At 36.3% G+C, this 26,051-nt stretch overlaps 1 protein-coding gene across 9 annotated transcripts in view; it reads right to left on the bottom strand.

Annotated features, from left to right (window-relative positions):
• The window catches only part of NRXN1 (neurexin 1), a 1,628,124-nt gene that overhangs the window by 1,413,555 nt on the left and 188,518 nt on the right, over positions 1-26,051 (bottom strand). For 7 of the 9 annotated variants that reach the window (XM_085612721.1, XM_085612723.1, XM_085612729.1 and 4 more), the window contains exons 3-4: positions 7,138-7,155; positions 3,276-3,305 (exon numbers count right to left, since the gene is read on the bottom strand). The exons of 1 other annotated variant lie outside the window; for it this stretch is intronic. In XM_085612721.1, the coding sequence (XP_085468847.1) occupies positions 3,276-3,305; positions 7,138-7,155 (48 nt within the window). The remainder of the gene's footprint in view (positions 1-3,275; positions 3,306-7,137; positions 7,156-26,051) is intronic. One more of the 9 variants, XM_085612725.1, reaches the window with a different exon arrangement.

The following is a 26,051-nucleotide window of genomic DNA, read 5'->3' as shown; positions in this document are numbered from 1 at the left end:
ACAACAACTAGAAGAATCAGAGCACTCACGAGGTAAGAATTAATCTATTAGCAGCAGCAGATGTTTTTTGGTATATTTGCCTTCCTCAATGCTTCACTTGCTAAAAATATATAAATATATAAATATAAATATATATATATATATATACATTTATACATATACATACATTTATATATATACATATGTATATGTACATATATATATATATATATTTATATATGGACAGAGAGATAGTCTAAATGTATAGCATGCTCAACTTTGCTTTCTTCATATGTTATATTCCACAGGGATACAGTGCTATATGTTGTTATTTAACACATGTTGCATCATTTATGTGACAAATGGGATGTATTGATGCAGAAGTGTGCCTTTAAATAAAGACAATCCTAAATATCTATGCTAAGCATTACCATTGCCCTTTGTTTAATTAGCATTTGCATCTTGAAAGGTATACAAATCCTGAAATTTCAATTGCAAATTCAGATTATTGTTAGGTCTAACTGACAGACAGAAGGTTCCAAACTTTCCCGCTTCTACATAATTATTTTTATATCCAGAAAGCAAATCATAGTTATAATAATTATTTAGTGAATTATTTTTCTCTTTGCTTCCTACATGCAACCAAATGGGAAAGTCCAGTGTTTCATACACATATATATGACTATATACGTTTTTGGCTGAGTATTAATGCACGTGTATATATTTATATACACACAGAAACATATATTTATACATACATGGAATTAGGAAATATGGAATTGTGACTCTAGTGAGTAACGGATCACTTTCTTTGAGGAAACACCTATCAATGTCATGTGTTTGTCATGAAATCTTACTAACAGATGATGATGTACACCTGAATACCTAAATAAGCTATTGATATTGTGTAAACTTTGGATGATGAATTTTCTTGCACACTACACAAAACCTGAGCACACACAGACTTTCTCCCTCTCGCTCCATTTCTTTCTCTGAGTCCCTCCCCTCTCTCACCATATGTCTGTATCACCCTCTGTCTCTCTCTCCTCTCTCTCTCTCTCTCTCTCACTCTCTCTCTCTCTCTCTATATATATATATATATATATATATATATGATTTCCAAGAGGTTTGCCCAACGCCGTATGCCTGCCCTTCGAAGTCGGTGTCAGCCGTGATGGCAAAGACCAAACAAATATCCAACAATCCTAATTCACTCGAAAAGTAAGCAGCACACCGTTTCTATCCACAAGTAGTTTTAATGTGCAAAAAAGTGCCGCTTCCTTTTCGAGTGCATAAGTATTGTTGGATATATATATATATATATATAGATATATATATAGATATATAGATATATATATATATATATATATATATATATATATATATATATATATATATATATATATATATGTACATATATATATGTACATATATATATATATACATATATTTGCAAGCACTCTCCTTCATCAAATAGTGTCCAACAAAGCCGAGTAAAGGGAGCACGGACCATATATATATGTACATATGTGTATGTATTTTTTCAAGCATTTGTGAAATATAAAACGTAGTGTATCCCTAGTGGACCTAAAGTAAGTGTAACATGGGTGAGAAGACATTTTATCTTTTAGAATTATAACAGCCACAACGAAGCATACTTTCAAAGTCACGAAATGTTCAACTTTTTCCTTGACTATTAATCAAAAGTTTAGGACAGAAATGGAGGTTGCAATTTTAGAAGATGTGCAGAGAGGTCTGTTCGTCCTATTGTTGGTTTGAAGATTATTTTTCAACAGACTTTCTTCAGCACGGTTTCTTCTTTGACAGCTTTGAACCCTATATACTCTTTAGCTTTATTTAAAAAAAAGTCCATGTTTATATTTAATGACATTATGTGTAAACTTACCATTTGACAAAATACAGTTTGCCATCCTTCATTTGGTGTGAATGAAACCTTCAATTAAAAAAGTTCCTTTGCAGCTCCTCTTCGGTTATCTCAAATTCCCATCTTTGTCAACTTATTGTCAAACATTTTATACCATGCTCCTCAAAATGTGAGATCTGTACAGTATTGAAACACTGTGATCTAAGGAATGTACACGCTGTAACTTACATTCAAGGTGTTGCGTACTATGTACCCGGTCACTCCATGGTTGCGCAAATCAAAATTGTTAAATCGCCATTTTACCAATTACCTAAAAAACATACCTGTTATCTGGTAAGAGCCTCTTCAGTCTGATTATGGATGAATTTCTGGTTAACTTTTTTATTAGATTACTCTTTATAACGTTCAACAAGAAGTCTTACAGGTTCCAGAGGAGGGCCGCACAGCAGCGCAGGTGGATTTTTCTGCGTTGTTTGCATCCGTGCAATAGTAAAAAAAAAACATTCACCTACCTTGGTTTGTCAGTGCAAGCAGCTCTAGGACATTTTTAGAAACATTTTTTTATAACTAGCAAATATATAATCGAAAAGAAAAAGGGTTGAATACCTTTACTTTTACCTATGGATTTGATGAAATGGTTCCATGAAGAAAGCATATCCAGACAAGAGAGGATAAAGAAGAGGAGAGAAACAACAAATACAATTTATGAATATATGTAAATGTGAACATAACTGAACATAAAAAAAAAAAATATAAGACGATAGAATAGAACTTGAAAAGTGGAAGACAGATGGGAATGAGTTAAACCTTCTAGTTGAGCACATGCTGGGAAACACAGAGGTATCCATGCTTGTGATGGTGAAATGACTGATAAAATGGCATCAAAAATCATTAACAGAGGCAAAACGTTAGTGATTTCATTAAGTTGCATAGGTGTACTTTCAGCATTCCAGAAGTCGGTAGCAGGTGCTTTCTGCATGTTCCAATCAGCCATGCATCAATGTAAATGAACTCTTTACTGCATACAATATGATAAACTGAGTTACAATCTTCACAGAGATACCTTTTGGAGCACCTGAGTGCTTGTTTGTTCTCTGTAAGAATGTTTTTACGTAATTTCCCACAAATGTTGTGTCTCATCAATGCATGGACTTCACCGATCAGCATCTTATCTGTCTCGTTTCCTTTCAGTTATTATATTGCAAAAATAAAAAAGAACAAACCAAAAGCATAAGGTGCAAAAAAACTAAAATAAAACGAGGATGATGGGACTGAAAATCATGTATTGTATTTGCAGCCACAGAGAGCTTTCAGGCAATTTGGCGGCCATCTTGTGCAGTAATGGAATTAAAGCAGCTACAGAACAAGAAGAAACAATGAAAGCAGAGTGGAAAAGGAACAGAGCCCATACCTTGGTCGCCCATCATCAGGTGCGCCAGACCTTGAAGGGAAACAAGAGCACAGTCAGCAATAAACAAGGGAGCATGGGAAGGTGATGTTGTCAGAGTGACAAGAATGTTTTGCGACAGGCATCTGTTTCCTACGAGATGTCTGCATCACAGTGGGACATCAAAAAGCATCGTTCAACCACTGGTTGGAATGCTCTGGGACAGAGTCAATAACTGTAATACAAACACTGGGCAATTCATTTTTGCACATTTCTTCCATGCTATCATAGTTAGAATATGTAAATAATGAGAAATGATTTTGCATCCAAACCAATTCCCTATGTATGCTTTCTATCTTGTATGCACATTTAATTCAAATACATCGGTAGAGTGATATACTCTTTGTACATACGTTTACTCATCAAAAAGGAAATAAGGAAAATGGGCTGGGTCTGATCTTTTTCCCCTCGTCAAAAATGAGCATTCAAATCATTAAATTAAATAGTAAAAAAGATTTTGTGTTACGCTGAAATGACAAAGTTTGCCCTTCTCATTCCAGAGGTACCCATAATAATGATTTCATTGTTCTCTGTCATAGGGACAGGAGCGTTACTACTACTTCAGCATGCTTAGGACCGAAATTTATGTTTGTGCTATACCTGCTCCTACAATACACAGTATTTTGGCAATGTAGCAGATTCTCTGATTGAATTAAAAGGATGTACTATGTGCACCCGTGACAATTGGATTCCTGTTAAAGCAGACGTTTTTGTTACCAAAGCATTCCAGCTCAGCAAGTTAAACCAGTAACCACACATAAGCTAAAGATTCAGCTAAAAGAAAAAAACACACATGCAATCTTAGCCCAGAAAGTTTGAAACAGTAAGAGCCAACTGGTTTCACATTGTATTGCTAGTTCTGTAGTGGAAAAGGTTGGGACGTACTTCTACATGTAAGCGATGTGTAGTGTGGTTTACTCTCTCACTTGCCTCTACGCTGATCGTGTTTTTTTAGGTACATTATTACCTTGTAGTACAACTTTTATTTCTTGTCTTCTCTGTAAAATATTTGTATGTCTAACTTTGGGAAGTTTGGTCCAAAACTCAGACATCCTAATACCTTAATGTCTGCCTAGATAGAATTCCAATCATATAGCTATCTACTATTAGCATTCTTTTTGCCAGCTAAATATTTAGATTAGATCTGGCGTAAGGGAGATTGTTTTTAAAGATGCTGTTGATAATAATTTTGATAGATTTTTAATGCATATTTAGGGACCATTTATTGCTCCATTACGGTCTAAATGAATTAGAGCGCATAAAGTTGGCCTTGAATTCAATTGAGATAATCAAACTGGATAGAGTTGGCTTAGATTCTTTAATCTTTTTAATTTCCATTCCTGAGGTTCTGTACAATATTTTTAACTGGACAGCATTTGTGATTGAAAGGTCAGGAAAGAAGCATGACTACATTATTTACAATATTTTCTCTAGACACGCTCTCCTTGTCTTTGAGGCCTGTGCTTTTCTTTTTGCCACACAAAGGCAAAATATAAAAATATTCGAATTATTATAAAGTGCTTTTGGCTTTAGGATAAACATACATTTTGCCAAAGTAGCTAGCGATCAACTATTTGAAGGGTTCAAAAATGTAATTGAACAGCCAGACTTAAGGCTTCCGCACATGGACAAAGGAAATTTTGGTTGGTGATAAAATATCAAATCAGTAATATTTTTGGAGGGAAGGTGAATTTAAAGCTAAAAATGACTTAATGAGGACTAGGAATGAAGAATGTAACTTCTATAGAAATTCAATTCGTAATTTTAGCAAAATTACACATCTAAAGCATAAATAGTATTGTCTTGTTTACACTTGTTTTAGCATAATTACATGTATACATTTTACTTAGAAAGAAGTGTTATTTTCCATGTATAGTACAATGCATGTAGACACGTATTTATATGTTATGAATCTCTGGTATTGCCTTTTCTCTCACAGATCTCATGAAATGTTTTTGGTTTTTGAAAGGTCAATGTGCCACAAATTCAGCAGTTAGTGAAAATGATTTCATCCTTCCTGCCTGCTTGCATGCCCTTTGCATTCCTCTGAGTTCTTACTTCCAATGTTTGTTGTTTTGGGTGTTGTTTAAAAAATGAAAATATTCATATTCTTTGTTTAGGGTTGCTTACTTGAAAAAATTAGGCTTTATTTGGATGATTCTCGAAAAAACACAGCCCTCTCTCTCAACAGGTACATGAATGGTTGGAGGCAAATAAGCTAATCAATTTAGACGTTGGCAAACCACTTTATAATTTGAAAGTCATTCTAGATTTGTTGTTGTTGCTGCTATATTTGTAATTGATACTATCCTAGCCATGTATTAGATCCCATTTCCTGCAGATTTTGGGTTCTTCTTTGATGTCCCTCACAGAAATATTAATGAGTAAAACAATGCAAAAAGTGCAGATTTGAATGTCCTTGCCAGAGCCATATATTGATTTCAAAGAAAGGTTAGTTAAGGTGTATATGCTAGTGTAAATAGACACACTCTTCAAGACTTAACATTAAATTACATGTGTACAATAGACGATTTAAAAAAGACTGCATATTACTTTGTCTATTTTTGTTTTATTGTACTTTGCTGGCAATTCACCAGAAAAAACTTCACTGTGCTTATACTTTAGAGAAATTAGTGAAAACATTGTCTTGGTATTAATCAAGTTTGCAATGCCATGCATTCACATATATGGAATTAGACAGAATATTGCTGCCACAAATCATAAACCTACACATTTCATTCCTACCACTTAATGCCACAATGTCATGTTGTTCGTTCCTATGCAAACAATAAACATGTATGTCATATGTTTTAAAACATATATCTCTGAAAACATGTGAGTTGACAAAACATTAATAAACCATCACAACTCAGAACCATTAAAGACATTTGGATATATGCATCTAGGAAGATTTCTTTTTGTTTTTAAGAAGCCTAATGTAGAGTTTAATTTCAATGTTGGTATTCCAAAGTTTTGCAGTCAATTTCTTAATATGATTAATCATTTAATAAAGTGTATATAATTATGCTGTTTACTGCCTCTTTTGCAATTTTTCTAGTGTGCTCTGCAGGGGGATGTAAAGAGAGCTTGCTCCAAAAAGGGATCTAGCAGTCTGAATTAAACGATGCATGTGTATAATGTTAGAATTTTTGTGAAGTAAACAATAGGCAATTGTGTGTGTTCAGAGGTTTTAGGTGGAGGTTGGTGTACTACAACTTTGAACTCTAGATTTTTGTATTTGAAAGAACACCAGCAGTCATACTACTTACCATTATTCTGCGACAAACATTGCATCAAGTTGCCTTGGTCTTTTATCATTATATTTAAACTAAATGATTACCATCTATATGGCCATCAGTCTCTTCCCTTTCATTCTGTTATTACAGCATACCTATATATGACAGATCATTGAAATATAGTTACATTTTACGAAATGCACTGGCCATCGATTTCTTATTCAGATGCAACAAAAGATAAATTTGAGTTCCTAATTTGAATGTTTTCATGCATTAAGTGTTCTGCTTAGAAAGGATATAGTAACTTGGTACACAAGCCACATATCCAGTTTACAATTTGCAAAATAGAGCATTTAAGGGACATTACCTTTCTGAAGCACATATGATTTTTTCATTAAAATGTATTCATTTGCATATGTTCCATTTGTGCTCTATATCAAATTGCAAAAGAGCTGAATTGATTTGCAAACCATTAAAGGCCAAAACAAAAATGACTTACCGTGCCTATGGACAGGACAGGTGCATTAGATCAAAATGAAATCGGCAAGGGAGGGAGGAGCTTAGAACAAAAGGTAAAAAAAACCACCCACCTTCGACATAGTTGTCTTCTGTAAGCACATGGCAGGGAAGGAGAGAAAAGGAGAAACATTCATTAAGCAGCATGCAGACTGGAACGTGCCGTTGCATGTCTTCATCATGCAAGGCATCAAACACAACATGCAAGTGCTCCGTCGCTACCAAACACAGGGGGGACACAAAGTGGCAAAGGGGAGCCCGTCTGTGCAATACAGCCATGGTGAGATGAAGAAAGAAAGGCCAGGTGCGCAGTGAAGCCATCTTAATTTGGTTTCTTTTGCATTCCTGCATGATGCAATGTAAGACTGTGTAGTTTGACATAATGAGTATTTCTCATGAGAAATATTTTAGCAAAATATGCAGATCTGTTTGTTGAGAAATGGGAGACCATTGTCCCCTCCTCACACTTTTCCATTTGGGAATTGATTTAATGCTCTTGTAAACTGGCTATATTGAACACACACCTTTGACAGGGTTTTTCTCTTGACAGATACAATCCAGAGCATACTAAAATGAATGTTAGGATGCATTTGGTGACTCATTAGAATCTTCTTTTACTAAATAACCAACCTCGAAAACCTTGATGCTGATCACTCTCAGTAAACAAAAAAATCAGCATTCTAAGGATATAACCCTTATTTATCTCAACAATTTTGGAGTTGGTCATTTGTGTTATGCAATAATTTGTGTACAGTTACATCTGCACACATACAAAACAGATTTAAATATGACAATCAGTCACTTTCGAGGTAAAACATTTTAGAACCTTGGTGGTAATATGAAATTATTTAGCTACCACCTCAGCAGAATGAAACACTAGTTAACTAGTACTGCTCTACAACGGTAATCAAACAGCATATTGAAAGAAGCAAGAAAATACTATTTTTGCTCCTCACTAATTCAAATTAGTTGCATTGTAAGTGGAACATACATGTTTCAATCAGGTAGTATCCTGCATCCTCATCACAAGTAATATGCAGGACCTATTCTGTTTAAAATGACTAAAAAGTCAAATGCTGCTTAGAATGTGAGGGGATAACTCTTTTGGAAATGTCAGTACCTTTTAAATGGAAATCTGTCATGTAACTCTTTACCTGAATTAAAAATAAAAAAATCCTGCATTCTCATGTCAAGCTCTGGCAAGACTTATTATGTTAAAAATAACCAACAAGTCAAATGCCACATAGAATGTGAGGGGATGATTCCTTCAGTAATTTCAGTACCTCTTTAAAATGGAAATTTGTCATGTACCTTTTTACCTGAATTAAAAATAAAATGTTAATAAATTAAAAGTATAATGGAAGGTACAATGTGTAGATGGGTGTGTGTGTGTTTGAGAGGTAAAGAGACAAAGCAAGCAATATGTAGAGAGCAGAGGTAGGTGAAGCGGCTAGTTTAGCCTTCAGGCACTCAGAAATCTTTTGATAAAATATTCAAAATATGTATTTCCAAGAGCAAATAATATTAAAGACTAAGAAATATTAGTTTTATACTTACCTATGCCAGCAACCATCCTGATATAAAGACCATATACATGTGTGTGTGCATATATATATATTTATGTATATATATATGTGTGTTTGTGTGTATATATATATATATATATATATATATATATATATATATATATATATATGTATATATTCCATAAAATCTAGTTAGTGCCTAATGGCACCCTATTATCAGCAGTGCCCGAAGGCACACTGCTGCTTCTCCGGAATATATACACTATTTCCTTGCTGCAGGAAGAAAGGGCCATCACATAAATCTCCTTTTCTATCTCGGCGTGGATGTGCACTGTGCTAATCCTATGCTTAAAAACTTTGATAGAAAAGTAGACATTTGAGGTGAGCAGATCTAGAGTGTCACTGGTGTTGAGAGTGCTCTATACAGGAGCTGCTTTCCACCTAAACTTGAGAACTACCCTGAGTACTCTGCTTCTTTTTTGCATAATTTATTCGTCACTCTATGTCTGAAAGGGTATTTTTTTTACTTATACTGGGTGCATCCTTGTGTCTGGACAAAGCTATACCTCTCTGAAGAGCTCTAATTAGAGCAAAACACTGTGTCAGGGGTTGCTTTTACTCATTTCAGGTTGGCTTGGTTGGTATTTTACCAATTCAAAGTTGTAATATTGTGCCTGGAGTGGTAAATGGCTTTTGTCAGCTTACAGCTCGGCAAGGACAGCACTGTGCTAGTCCTATGCTTAAAGACTTTGCTGTAGAAATGGCAAAAGACTTTGTCCTTTTCTATCTCGGCGTGGATGGCACTGTGCTAATCCTATGCTTAAAAACTTTGATAAAAAAGCAGACATTTGAGGTGAGCAGATCTAGAGTGTCACTGGTGTTGAGAGTGCCCAGAGTTCTCTGCTTCATTTTTGCATAATTTATTTGTCGCTCTATGCCTGAAATGGTATTTTTTTGATATATATATACATATATATATATATGTATATATATATATATATGTATATATATATATATATATATACGCAGAACAGTTATATGTATGTATGGGCTTCAGGCAGTTTTGAAAGATGCAGTTAAATTATCTATCACATTTGCAAATTGAATTCTTTCTATTTGAATGTTTATGTCCAATGTCAGTTTGCATTTCTTGTGGTTCAAGATAAGGTGAGAGATCATTATAGTTTGCATGCAGTGTAGATGGCATGAATGGAGACGGTATGTAAATTGGTATGCAGAAGATATAAAGTCTTTATTTAGTTCTAAATTATGCATATAATTGTTATGGCCAATGCAAACTTTATTCAATTAAAACTTTAACCCTCGCACATATTATGGTGGAGGATTTTCTTCTACATTCAGATTCAAATAACACCTAAAATGTATTGGAATGACTAAAATTTCAAAGCGTCGTATAGCGATGAGTGTTTCCTACTTTTGAATGGATATAAAGATGGCTGCACCTATGAGACATACAATTTATGGAAGCTGATTTGTACAAGCATCAAGCTTTAAATGTAATTTATTTAAAATTTCCCTGAAATGGATGAGACAATTCTGATGCAGGGAGCTGAAATATTATACAAAGGAACCCATTGCATTATTATATTGGACTTTTTCCAGTGATTTCAGAAAAGAATGTTGAGTGCCCAATAATGAGCATGGTTACTATGGTGCATATGTCTTATTTTCCTGTCCTATGTTTATAGAAGAATGTACTCTAGCTTTTCAAGTGCAAACTGAAATTGTTCTGGCTCCTTAAATATTTCCCAGACACACAAGACTAATTTCTAATGTGCTCAATAAATGTTCAAAAGGTCACCTCTCGTGATACACTGTAGAGACTTTTGTTGTCCATGTTCAGTTCATTGTTTGCGAGAAGACATAAACTGATAATGTGCAACTGTCTCAGGGACCTACTGGTGTTTCAACCTCAGCCCTACCTTTTTCTGACCTGATGACATTACATTTCTGCTTGTTGATGTGGAGTTTCAATGGAATATCAGTATAGAAATAGAATCTAGAGCATTGCCAATAGACACACCCAGCTAGTCAAATTGCATTATGAGCCCATAAATCATAAATCATTTTAAGAGTAAACAAGCGATGTAGATAGCCACCATTATAAAAGAAACACACCTAGTCTATTTCCCATCATAGGGCAAAAATCCCTGTTAGGTCCCACAAACTCATATGCTGAGAAAATAATCCTCGAGTTTCTCATGATTAAACATATAACGTTCAACAATGGGTTCAATTAGCATCAAAGGTAGGCAAGCGACACAATCAGTAAATAAGTCAATAGCAAACAATTTGACTAATCAGCCCTCCTTATATTTACATCCTACTCCATGGCCTTAAACAGATGTTTTGGATGTTAATATAGCAACAACTGAAACACTGCTTGCATTAGAATACTTCTGAGAGCAAAACCCTAAAATGCAACACCAATCCACTACACTCATGAGTGAATCACCTGAACAAATTTCATTTCACCAAGATGAGACCTACCCAAAAACAATCCAGTACTCCAAGTTGTTATGGCACAAACTGCTAATCAAAAAACTTCAGGTACAGTTATTCTGATGTTGACCTTTTCTAACCACAAAAGCATGTGCTCACTATGAGAAATGTGAGCAGGTAGACTCTTTAGAAAGTTGCTTCTTCAACATTTGTATTTCCCAGACAATCCACAGGTGGACCACAGTCGAACACCCACTCAGATGATTGTAATCTTTGGAGCAGGCAAGAAGTACACCAAGACAAAATAAATTCTACTGTAATAAAAATTACAGGGATAAAACATGAAGTCCCTGATTTGAATTGGGGTTAATATTTGGTTAACAAAAAAATTATGTACCCCAATTAGATATAAGTGATTTTAGCATTGATGTAAGTGATTACTATTGGAAGAATTATTAATATGTAACAAGGTATATGTGGTGGCAAATACTTAAGCAGTGTTCTCCGAGACAGGGGTAGTCATTGGCAAGGGAGGAGTCAGGTGGATCTAGATGATATCGAGGCCCGACTCCATTCCAGTCAACTACCTTGGATTGGCCTCTCCCTTGGATAAAATATCAGATAAAGTACCCTTTCCCAGACACTGTAAGGATATTGAAAGTCACCAAAGAGTTCCATGACCAATAGAGAAACGAGGACAAAGGCTGAGTTCCTTTATAAGGTCATTAAAGTCTGAAGTGACTTACAATATTCTTATAATGTATGGCAGAAGGTAGCTTATTCCTTATAATACATGGCCATAGCAAAAACTGCTTCAATTCATGGTGCTCTGCTCTTTGATGGTAATGAGATAGGATGTTTGCAAACATCAAGAAGTAGAATCTCCGGACCAAACCTAAACATAGCAAGCACAACAAGATGATGGAGGGAGTGATGAAACTTTTCAACCAGTCACCCCCAGTCAAGAGATCTGGGTTTAATCCATCATTATTTTGTTCACTATGCCATACCAGTTTGGACCCTGCCATATGCAAATAATTCTTGCCCCTGCTCCTCATGGGAGAAGTCCAGCCTGAACTGTCAAGCTAGGTCCTCCCTGGACCAGAAACAAGCATCCTAGGACCGGTTGCGGGTTATTATCACCCCACATCAGCCAGGTTAGTTTAAATTCAGACTCACGGTGAGCAGGAGACCTATGTCTAGGCATGCGTGGTGGGTCCATTGCTCACTTTGCCTCTGGATTCAAGCTACCCTGGCTGATGAGGAGTGAGGAGTGAAACTGGTCCCAGGATGCTTGTTTCAGTTCCGGAGAGGACCTGGCTTGGCAGTTCAGGCTGAACTGGTCCAATGAGGAGCAGGTTCAAGACTGATTTTCATATGGCTGGGTCTGAACTGGGGTGGCAAAGTGTGCCAAATAACAATGATGGATTTGACCCAGATCTAATAGTGACAGTTGGTGAGTGTCTGAAAAGTTTCAGTGCTCCGTCCATTATCCTATTGTGTTTGCTTTGTTCAACCTAAGTTGGCAGGGTGTGCCCAGACATGACTCCCTTGCTCACTTTGCCACTGGGTTCAAGCTAGTCTGGCTGATGAGGGGTGTTATACCAAACCGGTCCCAGGAATTTGTGTTTTCAGTCCAATGAGGACCTGGCTTGGTAGTTTGAGTTGGACTGTTCCCATGAGGAGCAGGGTGAAGGATGATTTGCATATGGCTCAGTCCAAACTGGGGTGGAAAAGTGAGCTAAATAACGATGCTGGATTTAATCCAGATCTAATAGTGACTGGGAGTGAGTGTCTGGAAAGTTTCAGTGCTCCGTCCATTATCCTATTGTGTTTGCTTTGTTTACCCTAAGTTAGCACGGTATGCTCAGATGTCGGCCCCTTGCCCAAATTGCCAATGGGTTCAAACTAACCTGGCTGATGAGGGTGTTACCTCAAAAATGGCCCAGGATAATTGTTTCAAGTCCAGGGAGGACCTGGCTTGACGTTCGGGCTGGACTGTTCACATGAGGAGCAGGGTCAAGACTGATTGAATATGGCTAGGTCGGAACTGGGGTGGCGAAGTGAGTTAAATTAGAGTGATGGATTTAACCGAGATCTAATAGCAACTGTGCATGAGTGTCTGAAAAGTTTCAGTGCTTCGTCCATCATCCTATTGCGTTTCCAAGATTAAGCACAACAGAAAGTTGTGAGAGATTTGTTGCAGTGTAATAGAAGCCAGGTTTAAAAAAACGTGACTCAGAATGTGTAGAAACATGCAGAGAGATTTAAAATGTCTCATGACTACCTAACACATGCAACAAATTAACATACTGATACAATAATCTCTTTTCTATTTATCATTTTTGATGTCCCACAATTTTTCCCCTATCCGCTTTGCTGTTTTTGGACCTCTATGCAACTTACCCCTGCTAAACAGGGGTAACATACTTCTGCTCCACCTACCTTTATACATGGTTAAATTGGCTTATTTCTAATCAACACATTCATCTTGCCTATACGTCCCAAGTAAATGGTAGGATAAATGCTCCTATATTCCAAGATTAAATGCCACCTGTGGACAGCAGCTCCTATTGCGTTATTCAGAGTAGGCCTATAAAACATTGCCTCAGGTCTACAATAGTAGCTTGATTTCCACAGCATAATACCTACAGTGCAACCTGTAAAATACACCTTTCTGAGAGGCAAAGACTTTCTTTTAAATATTCATTAGTCACCATTATGTATCCATTTTGGCCCACAAAGTAAAGTGCATGGTATTTAAATGCCAGAGATGTAGAAAATCAATGTTACCATGCCCCTACAATGACAAGGCCCTAAAAGCTATTTTCACTGTGGCAGGCCTTGCTGTACTATACAGGAAACAAGGATACAGATTGGAATAATATTGCTGTTGGTTTGGTTTGGGACTACCAAGAAAAATAATTAAACAACTATTTTTATTAGTATCGAGCATCAACTTAGAAAGTTACCCTCACCCGGCCTAAAGCTCTTGGAGGCTAATTTGCATTAGGGCTCCAGCAACTGCCCAGTCTGAACGTAGAGTTTAATGAGGTCTGAAATTCCTTCTAGGAGCATCACAAAAGTCCACTTTGATTGATAGGTTGACTTACATGGCAGGGATGATGCTGGACATTCAGAGTGTTAAACCCTGCCTTAAAGTCCTGTCTGATGCACATATAAAGATCTACCACCCTTAAAAGGGATCAAATAGGGCCAGATCCCAATTCTTATGTATCTCTTGTCTCCCCTGTCTGTTTGCTCCAGGACCCAACTTTGCCTACCATCCATCTGTTTAATTTTATGTTGTGAGGTCAGGGCCTGTTTACAACATGCATTTCAGTGTTAAATGAGGGCCATCACCAATAATTTACATAGAACACTCCCCTACACACCCACAGCTCTCAGAGCCCATGCTTAGTGTGGCTAAAGTCTTTGGCCAGCTTGGAATTGCCCTGACACTCTGCATTTTGTGCCTGTTTTGCAGTAAGGCGCACAGGAACTACTGAAAAAATAGATAGTCAAGGGGAAGTTGTACCCATTTGGTTAGGTAGTGCCCATGAGTCACCCCCACCTACTAGATAGTGTCAGCCATAAATGTGGCACCCCAAGGTACCCTTCTCAGAACATTGTCTGGCTCGGAAAAAGATTAGAAGAGGACTGGATCTGCTGTCTGTGACCTGAAAGGAGCCCTGAAGGGCTGAGCCCACTCCCACTTGCACCTTGGACAAAGAAATGGAATCCAAGGATCAGACTTAGAACATTTTTTCAGGAGAAATCTTTAAAGCCCCTGAGTGACAGCAGGACCAACTCACTTCAGGTATCGGGCCTTCGGTTAGATGGCAGTGACTACAGTAACAGCAGTGTACCACCTTGGGAGGCTTTATCTTAAAAAAAAAATGCCAAAGTTCTATTCTTCATTGGGAAATTGTAACTTTTTTTTCAAGAATGTGGTAAAGTCACTTACTGAACTTTTACGCTCTTTCTGACTACAGGATTTTCACCGTGATCAATCAGTCCACTTGGTGTATCCAAACAGGCTCAATCGGGGTCAGCCTCAAATGGTCCTGGTCTACTGTGACCCATGACTACCATTGGCATTTTGAGTTTTCTGGTGCTATTTGCACCTGAAAAGTCATATCCCAAGTTCTCCTCATTAGATGTTTGTCATATTATTATTACATTTCACTCTATTTTTCTATTACAGTTTGGAATTTATATTGCTTGGTGTTTTAATTTTACAACTTTTTTGGTACTGCATAAATACTTTACACAGTACCCTAAATTAAGCCTGTCTGCTCTGTGTCATAGCCACCAAGGGGGTTGAGCTCAGTTTAATTTAGTGAAATAAAGGGTTCACTCTGACAAGAAGAAACAGACCAGAAAGAAAGAAAGTCAGGTTCTGTTCTCGTTTTTCTTAAATTACAGTTTAAAAAATGTTTTGTGTTCTGCCTTTCCACTTGGCTGCTTACTCTGGCATCATACATTGTGATAGCAGAACTCAAATGTTGAGCTGCTATGTCATTATTTTATTACCGGGAAACTAGAGATGTCACAAGTCATGTGTACTAAGCAAATTAGTGACAGATGTATACTAGGATTGCAGACATCAATTTTTTATATCTTGAATTTTAGACGGGTAACAGTAAATAACAGAGATGATTTTCATCAATACGATTGGAGTGACATGAAATAGTCAGTGAGAGCATGGTTGAAGCTGTCTATCAGAACCCAGAAGTCAAAAACCTCCCCCTCCGTAAATATTAACTTTTTACCAATGTATAATGTTATGTTGTGAATGGATCTCAAATCATCTGCCCCTGCTTTGAAGTGCTATGTAGGGCAAATGAGTACAGGGGAGCCATATATAACATGGCTTCCCCCTCTCTGTCTCAAATATTAAGAAAATACCCGGCCTATTATTTATGTATTTATTTATTTATTATCGTTTTAATAATAACAAATGCCACTGGCCCAGTAAACAGTTTTATAATGGTATTTATTATTATTGGTTCCCTGTTAATTATACAATCAGCCCTTTTAATTTTCACTTTAAAAAAAGTGCAGAGCTAGTTTTAAATGAAATAAGGTTTACATTTCAAAACTACTCTAGTTGATTACACAATCGATTTCCAAATCAAGCATCTCAATTAGCAATATCCATAAACCTCTATATCTTTGAAAATCCCTTCCCGCTATTCAACTTCTTGGCATATAACTTTTAGTTTCCATACGCCTTATGTAACTTAGTGAGCCATTCTTGAAACCCTGTAGGCTCTGACTCCTTCCAATAGGTTGGTATTAAGGAGTTAGTGATCAGAGTAGCTATAAACCACCAGGCTCTGGCACCTTTTGTTCGATTCATAAAAGTCCTGAGTTGCCCCATCAAGCACTAAATTAGTTCTGATCAAGTTTTTATTAAAAGAAAGAGTTTTGACCACAAAAGTCCTCGACCTTAGGTTAGCTCCAAATCCTATGTTCACCTTCCATTTATGCATCTGGTTTAGGATGTAGTATATTAGCCACATGGCATAGATCTGCATACATTTGAAAATGGGCCGTCACACTACATTAATGTTAAAAGCATATACTTCTTCCCACTCTCTCCGGCCCAGGTTCATACCTGCTTCTTTATGCCGCTTTTTTGCATTCTTCTAAATATTAATTCATAATCATTTTGGTTTTCTAGAAGCCATCCTATCCACTGGGCTTGCCTTTTGGAGACATCAAAGGGACTGAATAAGTCCCCAACTATTTTACTTGAAGTTTCAAATTATGGAGGCCAGGGTTTCGTCAATACATGAATTTGTAGAGAGGGGTGTTTTTCAGCTATCATGAGAGGTGGGAGTTTAACTTTGACAAATCCCTGAAAAATATCTCATTAGTTTTCCAAGGTCTGCATTTTCTCATCTTTGTAATTCAGTTTTGACTGGTAAACAAGGATTTTCAGGGATGGCCAGTGTTTCTTTTGCTTTCGATTAAAGGTTGCTTATGTCTTTTCTTACAATTTTAGGAATATGAGTGTATATAGTTGGAGTATCAGGATAGGCAAGATATACCAATTTCATTCTATCTACAAAGAAATCATGAAATAGCTTTTCACATCTGGAGTAGGTTAGTGGGATGGATCTAAGATAATATTGTTCCAGGTCTGGGAGGGCCACTCCTTCCTGGGAAAGATTTAATTTATGATGGCTTAACTGAGGCCAGAGTTTACTCCATATAAATCTGCTAATTTCTAAATCAACTTTCTAAAAAATGTTGATTTGTTAAGTAAGAAGGTACTGTTGTAAAAAGACAGTTAAATAAGGGTAATATATGCATATTGACCATAGTCACTCTGCCTACTATTGATAAAGGCAGATTTCCCCATTTATCTAACATTGACTTTACCTTTTGCATTAGAGGGAAGCATTTTCATTTGCAGAATTCTTTATAGTTTTCAGATATTTTGATCCTCAAGCACCTTATTGGCTTGTTATTATAGTTTGAATGCAAGAAATGGGGAAGGCTTTGTTCATTGGTATTGAAGAGTACGATTTTAGAATAACTAGTGTTCACAAGTGAAGGACGCTATTAATTCAAACAGCCTTAGTAAAGTATAAGGTTTAAGATACAATGTGAATGGTCTGCGTAAAGCTTCAGGTTAAGTGCACCTAACATTGCTGCCTTAAGTGCCTTGCTCTCTTCAAATGAACAGGTTAAGAGTATAATAAAAATTGTAAATAGAGAAGGTGAAACTGGGCCAACCTGCATGCTGCCCCAAGTTATCATTAATAGCTCTATAGCGCTGACATTTAAAACTAATGTGGCTGTTGACCTCTCATAGATACAGGCAATTGACCTTATGAGTTGGACAAGAAAACACATTGTCCCCATAACTTTAAACAAAAACCTCCAACCCACCAGGTTAAAGATCGTTTAACAGAAAATAATCAATCTCCTGTAGAAGCAAGATAAACATTCCCATATTACAAGCACCATGTTATTAGCAGGGGAAATTTCTGCTAATAGGAAGGAAGAACATAAATTTACAGTGAGATTTAGAATCTAGAATTTACGATAGTGGGGATCAGTTAGGGCCATATATACCAGTGATATTGTAAATAAAACCTTTCAAATTTACATTGCTTGTTGAATGCTATGATTTTCATTGCTCTTGTAGTACATTACTATATGCAAACCCCTTGAAGCACCCACAAAAGAAGGGATCACGGATAAAATATATTGGTAAACAATATCGTTGTCAAAAATATTGTGTCAAATATATAATTCACCATAATATCATGAACTTCTATTTATAATTGTAAAAAATCAGAAACTCTTATCTCATCCAGAAATAGACAAAAATATCAATTTTTAATTGTAGCGTTTAAAGTAGTTAACCTTAAATATTTAAATATATAATCTAAATATATGCCACTAATGTATAATACTCTATATATATAAATATATACTAACATAAACAGAATATATATCTATATATATATATATATATATATATATATATATATATATATATACACACCACACTCCTTTGCTGTCTGCAAGAAGTAGAGCACACACGGGGATCTCAGGTAGAACTGCGCTTTAATGTGAACACTCGGCATGACGCGTTTTGTTCTTACGAACTTCCTCAGATGCCGTGATTAAGTGGACTGGTTGCCGCCCTCAGTTTAAAACACAATGTTCCCTTGTGATTGGTGGGATGCACTGCGGGCACTGCTGCAGGGAAAGTGCGGCCCGGATTCAACTGTGTGCATCCGTGCATTGGCAGACAACAGGCGTTAGTACTGGCCCAAGTGGACGGTGTCTGCTAGTTCTCCCCGCTTGCCAAAGATCTTCTGGGGCGTGATGTTAGGCAGGCAGCAGTTCCTCTGACCCCTCACCTCACCGCTAGCGTCCCGGAACAGGATCAGCAGGAACCTCCTAAGTAAGAGATCTCCTCCTGCGAAGTCGCAGTCTGTCAGTTAAAGGCAGAATTCACCGTTCCAGGTAAGCAGGGGTCCAGCGTTTTCAAAAAGTTTTTGAATCACCAACACTTTGCCACATATTCCGCTGGATCACTTGAAAGGTGGGCGCTCACTGGGTGCTAGTGGCTGCATCCAAAACATACACACCACACTCCTTCGCTGTCTGCAAGAAGTAGAGCACACACGAGGATCTCAGGTAGAACTGCGCTTTAATGTGAACACTCGGCATGACGCGTTTCGTTCTTACGAACTTCCTCAGATGCCGTGATTAAGTGAACTGGTTGCCGCCCTCAGTTTAAAACACAATGTTCCCTTGTGATTGGTGGGATGCACTGCGGGCACTGCTGCAGGGAAAGTGCGGCCAGGATTCAACTGTGTGCATCCGTGCATTGGCAGACAACAGGCGTTAGTACTGGCCCAAGTGGACGGTGTCTGCTAGTTCTCCCCGCTTGCCAAAGATCTTCTGGGGCGTGATGTTAGGCAGGCAGCAGTTATCAATTTTTTATTATAGCGTTTAAAGTAGTTAATCTTAAATATTTTAATATATAATTTAAATATATGCCACTAATGTATAATACTCTATATATATAAATATATACTTACATAAACAGAATATATATATATATATATATATATATATATATATATATATATATATACAGATAACAGATATTCTAACATAATTTAAGAATGAATTATTTAACATTTTTTTTATTTAACATGAAAGTATTTATCTATATATACATGCACATTATTTAAAATATTATTACAATTAATAAAATGTAAAATAAATATGATTGTTACTTATATTAGAATATATATATAACTATATATATGCACAAAAACATAACATACATAATACAGTCATAAAAACATAAAACAATTAATAAGATGAAATATATTAATGTACACATAATAAATTTAAAATAAAAAACTTGGGAAAAAACAAAAACATATTCACAAAAAATACTACAAATATGAAAATAAATGCGAAAATAATAACAAATAACGTTAAACATAAACCAATTAATGCTACAAACTCTATTTAATTAACGTTATTAAAACGATTGGGTCTAGAAATATTGAATATACTATTCTCACACAAGTGGGGAAAGAAGCAGGTTTTGGAGGGGTAAAATGTACTATTCCCACTTCGAGCAGCGCAACAATAGCACATATGTTAGATTTTGGAGGGTTTAAATTTGTCATTCCCAGTCTAGTCTGTGCAACAGTAGGGGAAGTGTTAGCTGTCCAAGAGGTGACATTTACTGGTCCCACTCCATACATCACAACTAAAGGGAAATTGTTAGTCTTTGGAGGGGTAAAATGTATTAGTCCCACTCGAGTCTGTGGAACAGTAGAGAAAGCATTGGATTTGACAGCGGTGAAATGTACTATTCCCACTCCAGTCAGTGAAACAGTAAGGAAAGTGTTGGAATATAAAGGGGTAAAAATTACTATTTCCACTCCAGTCTGTGTAACAGGAGTGAAAGTTTTGGACTTTTGAGGGGTACAATTTACTCTTCCCACTCGTAACAGAGCAACAATAGAGAAAGTTGTGACCTGTGGAGAGGTAAAATGCACTCCAACAGACCGGATCCTCAATCCAATGGTTGTATCTTCCCATTGCCCACTTGATGACAGAGGTTAGCTACAGAAGACAGCCCCTTCTGGCATCTGGTTGCATTCATGATAATTTATGCTTCCTTTTTCTTGAGGGTTACTAATTTGGGTTTCCCCCCCTTTTTTGATGAGGTTTGTTATTACACTTGGTTAAGTGTGAGGGTGTGTAAAGAAAGAAAAAAATATACATCGTTAATGAGTATCAATACAATAAAGAAATTGTTAGTCACATTGGCTTTTCCAATTCTGATATATATTTGTATTATACTCATAGGAACAGGAAAAGAATAATTGTGGATATTCATTGATATGACAGAACCTATATTTGTGAGTTACACAGAAGAAGAAATCAGTGCTCTATGCAAAATTCCTTCTCTTCTAAGTGGAGATCAGATAGTAACACAAGTTCTGAATATAGACAAAGTCGAGAGATTAAAACAATTAAAAAAGAAAAATATAAGAACCCAACTACATGCACAAGTTTTGTTGGAACATTTAAAAAACAACACCATCCCAGTGGGTCTTCAAGTGAGAAATATCCCAGTAATCTTTATTACAGATAAAGCCTCTTTGGGTAAATTTGGCGGAGTGGGAACAAAATGCTCAAGAGACTGGATGGCATTATCAATAGAAACCGCCCTTAGACTAAATGAGGAAGAACTTAAAGAAATTCAGATATTGGAACAAGAAATCTTAGGGGATACTACCATAAAAGACTCCAAATCTTTATTGGAATCAGTTGAGAAAACAATTGCGGATTTTTAAAATACACACTACAAATCAAAAAACTACAAAAGTAGCCAGGGACATTAAAAACTTTAAATTGGAAGAAATATACCCGTATTTGAAAGAAGACTTTTATCAGAATAACAATCCAAGTTCAATAAATTTGCAACATAGAGGTAGGTCACGAAACAACTTCATCACCTTTTCAGACACCTCTTCAGACTCCGACCAAGGGTCATATAACAATTATCAACCGTATTCACAGTATCCTAGATCCCAACCTTTTTTTGGCAGAGGAAGGTATCGAGGCAGAGGAGGAGGAACAAGATAGAGAGGTTACAATACTCAAGTAGGCCAGTACCAACAGCAGGGCCAATATCAGACTCCGGAACAGTACCAGAACCAGGATTCAGAGACCTTCAGAACCCGGAAGAAAACATACAGGTGTTAAATGTAAATAATATCTTGAAGCCAGATAGGGTAGAAACTATACTTATCTATGATCTATCTAAATACACCCCTACTCAAACAGAATTGGTGGCACTAAATAAAGGGTTATCATTTGTTCCCACCACTTTGCAAAATCCAGTAGATACTAAAACTGAAATCTTACACTTCCTGAGAAAAGTTAGGCTGAAAGCCTTTTTCTCAGAAAGAGAAAAAAGTGAACAAATCAATATAAGTGGTTTACGAAATAAATCAAAGTTTGTCCCAGAAAGTATACTTTTGCCAACTGAAATCTTGATATTTGAAGAGCAGGTTCTACGAGAGCTAGATGCATTACAGAAAAAGAAAATTTTCTATAATGCCAACTGTAACAAACAAGAAATTCAAGCTCAAAGAGACTTATCCAATAATCCGGCTATAATAATCAAGCCGGCTGACAAAGGGGGAGGAATCGTCCTTTGGGACACAGATAAATACGATCAAGAAGTTATTCGCCAATTGTCGAATCCCCTTTATTATAGAGCGCTTGAATTTAACCCCACACCTGAGTTAAAATCTGAAATCTTGGAAATCACCAGGGAAGGTTTAGAAGGTGGTTGGCTTTGTAAAAACTAATTCGACTTCTTGAACAGTGACAGAACTAAGGTGCCTAATATATATGTTTTACCCAAAGTCCACAAAACCTTGATAGATCCACCAGGAAGACCTATTGTGTCTGCCTGTGGATCTATCTTAGAGCCACTAGCTAAGTATATTGACACTTTTTTGATTCCCTTGGTAAAAGAGACTCCATCTTATGTAAGAGATACAATGGATTTGATATCGAAGGTGGAAGGGTTACCTTATGACAAAGAGAAACAACTTTTGGTATCCTTCGATATCGAATCCTTGTATACCAATATACCTCAAGATGAGGCATTGGCAGTCATGGAATACAAATTGGATGAAAGAGCCCGTCCCCACCAGGTCCCCACAGAATTCATAATAGCATTAGCAACCTTGTGCTTAAAAAATAACTTTTTTAACTTCAAAGGAAATTTGTATCTCCAAGTATCAGGAGTAGCAATGGGTTGCAGTTTTTCACCAGAAATAGCCAATTAAGTGATGGCCGAATTTGAAAAAAGATGGATATATGGCAACACCAATCCCTTTAAAACGCTTATTGGGTTTTGGTGTCGCTATATAGATGATATCTTTATGATTTGGGATGGAGATGACTCACAGTTAACAAACTCACATAACTGGTTGAACTCCAGAACTGCGAAATTCAATTTTACTAAGTTTGCGGATCATGCAAGGATTAACTTTTTGGATGTGTTTATCCAGCAGGAAAATGAAATATTAGGGGTATGTCTGTATACAAAGCCCACAGATCGTAATACCCTTTTACACTTTACAAGTAGCCACCCATGTACGCTAAAAGAAAATTTGCCGTATGGACAATTTCTTCGCGTAAGGAGAAACTGCACCAACAAAACAGACTACTTCACTAATGCTGAGATACTCAAGGATAAGCTTATATCACAAGGGTATCCTAAGAAATTAGTAAAAGGTGCGCTAAAAAGAGCGTGGTACACTCCAAGAGAAGTACTGCTAGTACCAAAAGTAAAAGATGAAAATACCCCATTGACATGTGTCCTTACTTACGATCCCAAAGCAAACAAAGTCAAAAAAATTATTCAAAAGAATTGGAAATTAATTGAGACTTTAGGAATTCTGAAACCTCTTTGCTTTTAAAAAAGGTAAAAATATCCGGCAACAACTGGTGAAAGCGACAAGACAAACTGAAGTGCCCCGAAAAGATCTGAGGAACCTCTTAAAATTGCCACCTGTGGTGGGTCATTTCCGATGCCAGAATTGTTTGGCATGTAATTTAACGGAAGATTCTAAACAATTGAATATTGATGGCCAAATACATTATCAAAAGATTTTTTCCAATTGTAATTCAAAAAGCGCAATTTATTGCATAAAATACCCATGCAATAAATATTATATAGGACAGACGACACAACCTATAAAGAAACGTATACTGCAACACAAATCGAGAATTAAATGCAAAGTCCAAGGGGCCCCCTTGGTACAGCATTTTCAGAACCAAAATCATTCGGAAAATGATTTGAAATGGTCAGTACTGTGTCTAGTTGGCAATCTAGAAGGAACAGAACTCCAAATGAAATTAAATAGACTGGAAGCAAGGCTAATAGAAAAATACCATACTACAGTATTGGGCCTTAATGATAAAGACGAAATTTGGGCATTATTACAGTAAAGTATGTGTGAAGAACCTGAATATGCATATGATATAACTGTTTAGGGACTTCTTAGGTTGTAATTTCTATCTGATTGAGTTCCCAACAAATTATTCTAAATAATGTATGGCTGAAGTGAAGATTGTAAGGAGTGGCGGTTAATCACTGGGCTATAAGGTATGCTTATTTTGTTTGTTTTATTTGGTATTATATAGTAATTGATTATTGGAAAGAAAGCGCTATTTTTCATCGGTCATGGATAGAGACTAACTCATGCAGTACCAGTTATAATTGAAAAGAAAGCAACCAAAAGTATTTTGTTACAAAACGGGTCTTCTTAAAATATTGTTATCCCCGTTTTTGTATATTTAGTTTATGCAATTATTGTGGTTCTAAAAAGAAATATACTATAAGTCTGTTTTTAAACAGGCTGTCTGAAGGTAACATTAGTCTGTTTTCGTCTTTCATGTTTAACAATAGCACAAACTAAGTCCTTTTATTGTTTCCATGGCCCCCATTTCCGTATATACTCCCGCTTCCGCATCACGTGATTTCGGATGTCCGAAACACTAGGTGCCGAGACGGTGAATTGCGAGCGTGTTAAAATTGGTTTAAGGTAAGGATAGGTTTAATTAGGACACTTAGAGAAGATTCTGTTTAAAATATTAAGAGCAAGTCCTTAGCGTTTGTCTCCCCTTCTTTCTACAGAGATGGAGCTCGGTAATAATCCTTCGAACTCCCGTTTAAAACACGATTATATATCATCAAGATGAGGCGTTGAATTGCGCGAGATTAGAGACTCCAAAAGGTAGGAAGTGTCATGAAATGCTTACGGAGTAGTAAAAAGTAGGTAGATATATACGTTGACAATTCTTATATCGGGTCGTCCTTGTCTTTTGTTATTCGCCATAGAAAACGTTTGAGAGGGATTTGGCTAAAATATCACGAAATTACCTGAGGGTAGATCTACAAAACGACTGCTATCAGTAAGTTGAATATATTTAATTAAGGTATTTTGGTATGCTTTAGTTTACTTTATTTTATTCCATCCTAATGTGGTACTTATTCGATTCTAGTGCTCTTAGATAGAGGGAATGAATATTTTGAACCCTCTCATTTACTTCAAGAAAACGTTTATCGAAAAGGAGACAATATATGCATTTTGGCTTAGAATTACATGTTTGTTCGAAAGGTTTATGATAGAATTTGAGAGGAATTACTTTTATAGTGTTGGTTGGATTTACTTCACCTCTATGATAAGGTAGAACATGTACATAATGGTGGTGGAATTACACACTTTGGGTGCATTTTTAATTTATTAGAGTTTAATATATTTTTTTTTGGTTACGGCCCACCACTCCAGTGCTTGTTATATAATGTAAATGTACTGTTGTATGACGTGTTCCTATGTGTATATAGTGTATATAAAGACATATGCGAAAATAAGAACTAATGTATAAATAGATAAAAAGGAATATTTAGTTTGTTCCTATAGGCTGAACTTTACGAAAATATACGTTCAGGTGCCCTAGTCCTGATGAGGCCTAAAGATTTTCTTGGCTGAAACGCGTCAACAACGATTTTGGAAGACACTCATTTGATTGTTTGTTATTTGAGTAGTTAACAAAGAGTACTTTAAAGAATGTGGAGATTATAATTACAAGATCTCAAAGTGTCTCTTTAGGAGTGATCTTCGATAGAAAGGAATGCTCTAGTAAAATAATTCTATAGGCATCCTACCTAAATGATAGGGCTGTTGTGACATGTATATGTTTAATTTCTTTGTATTTGTATGCTAGTATTGTAAATATTGTAAATGTTTGTGTATATATATCTAAAAGATTGATCTTTATATATTTGCGTTGAAGTATAAAATAAATATACGTAGACATACTCAACCTAAATGTTTAAAATATCTTTTGTTGGGTTGGAATTGCCTTTGATGATCATGTGAAATAACAACAACAAAGTTGGTTTGAGA

The sequence above is a fragment of the Triturus cristatus genome, chromosome 6, assembly GCF_964204655.1.
Source record: "Triturus cristatus chromosome 6, aTriCri1.1, whole genome shotgun sequence".
Taxonomy (NCBI): Eukaryota; Metazoa; Chordata; class Amphibia; order Caudata; family Salamandridae; genus Triturus; species Triturus cristatus.
The sequence above is the reverse complement of the archived record's forward strand: the minus strand, read 5'-3'. Positions and strand labels throughout refer to the sequence as shown.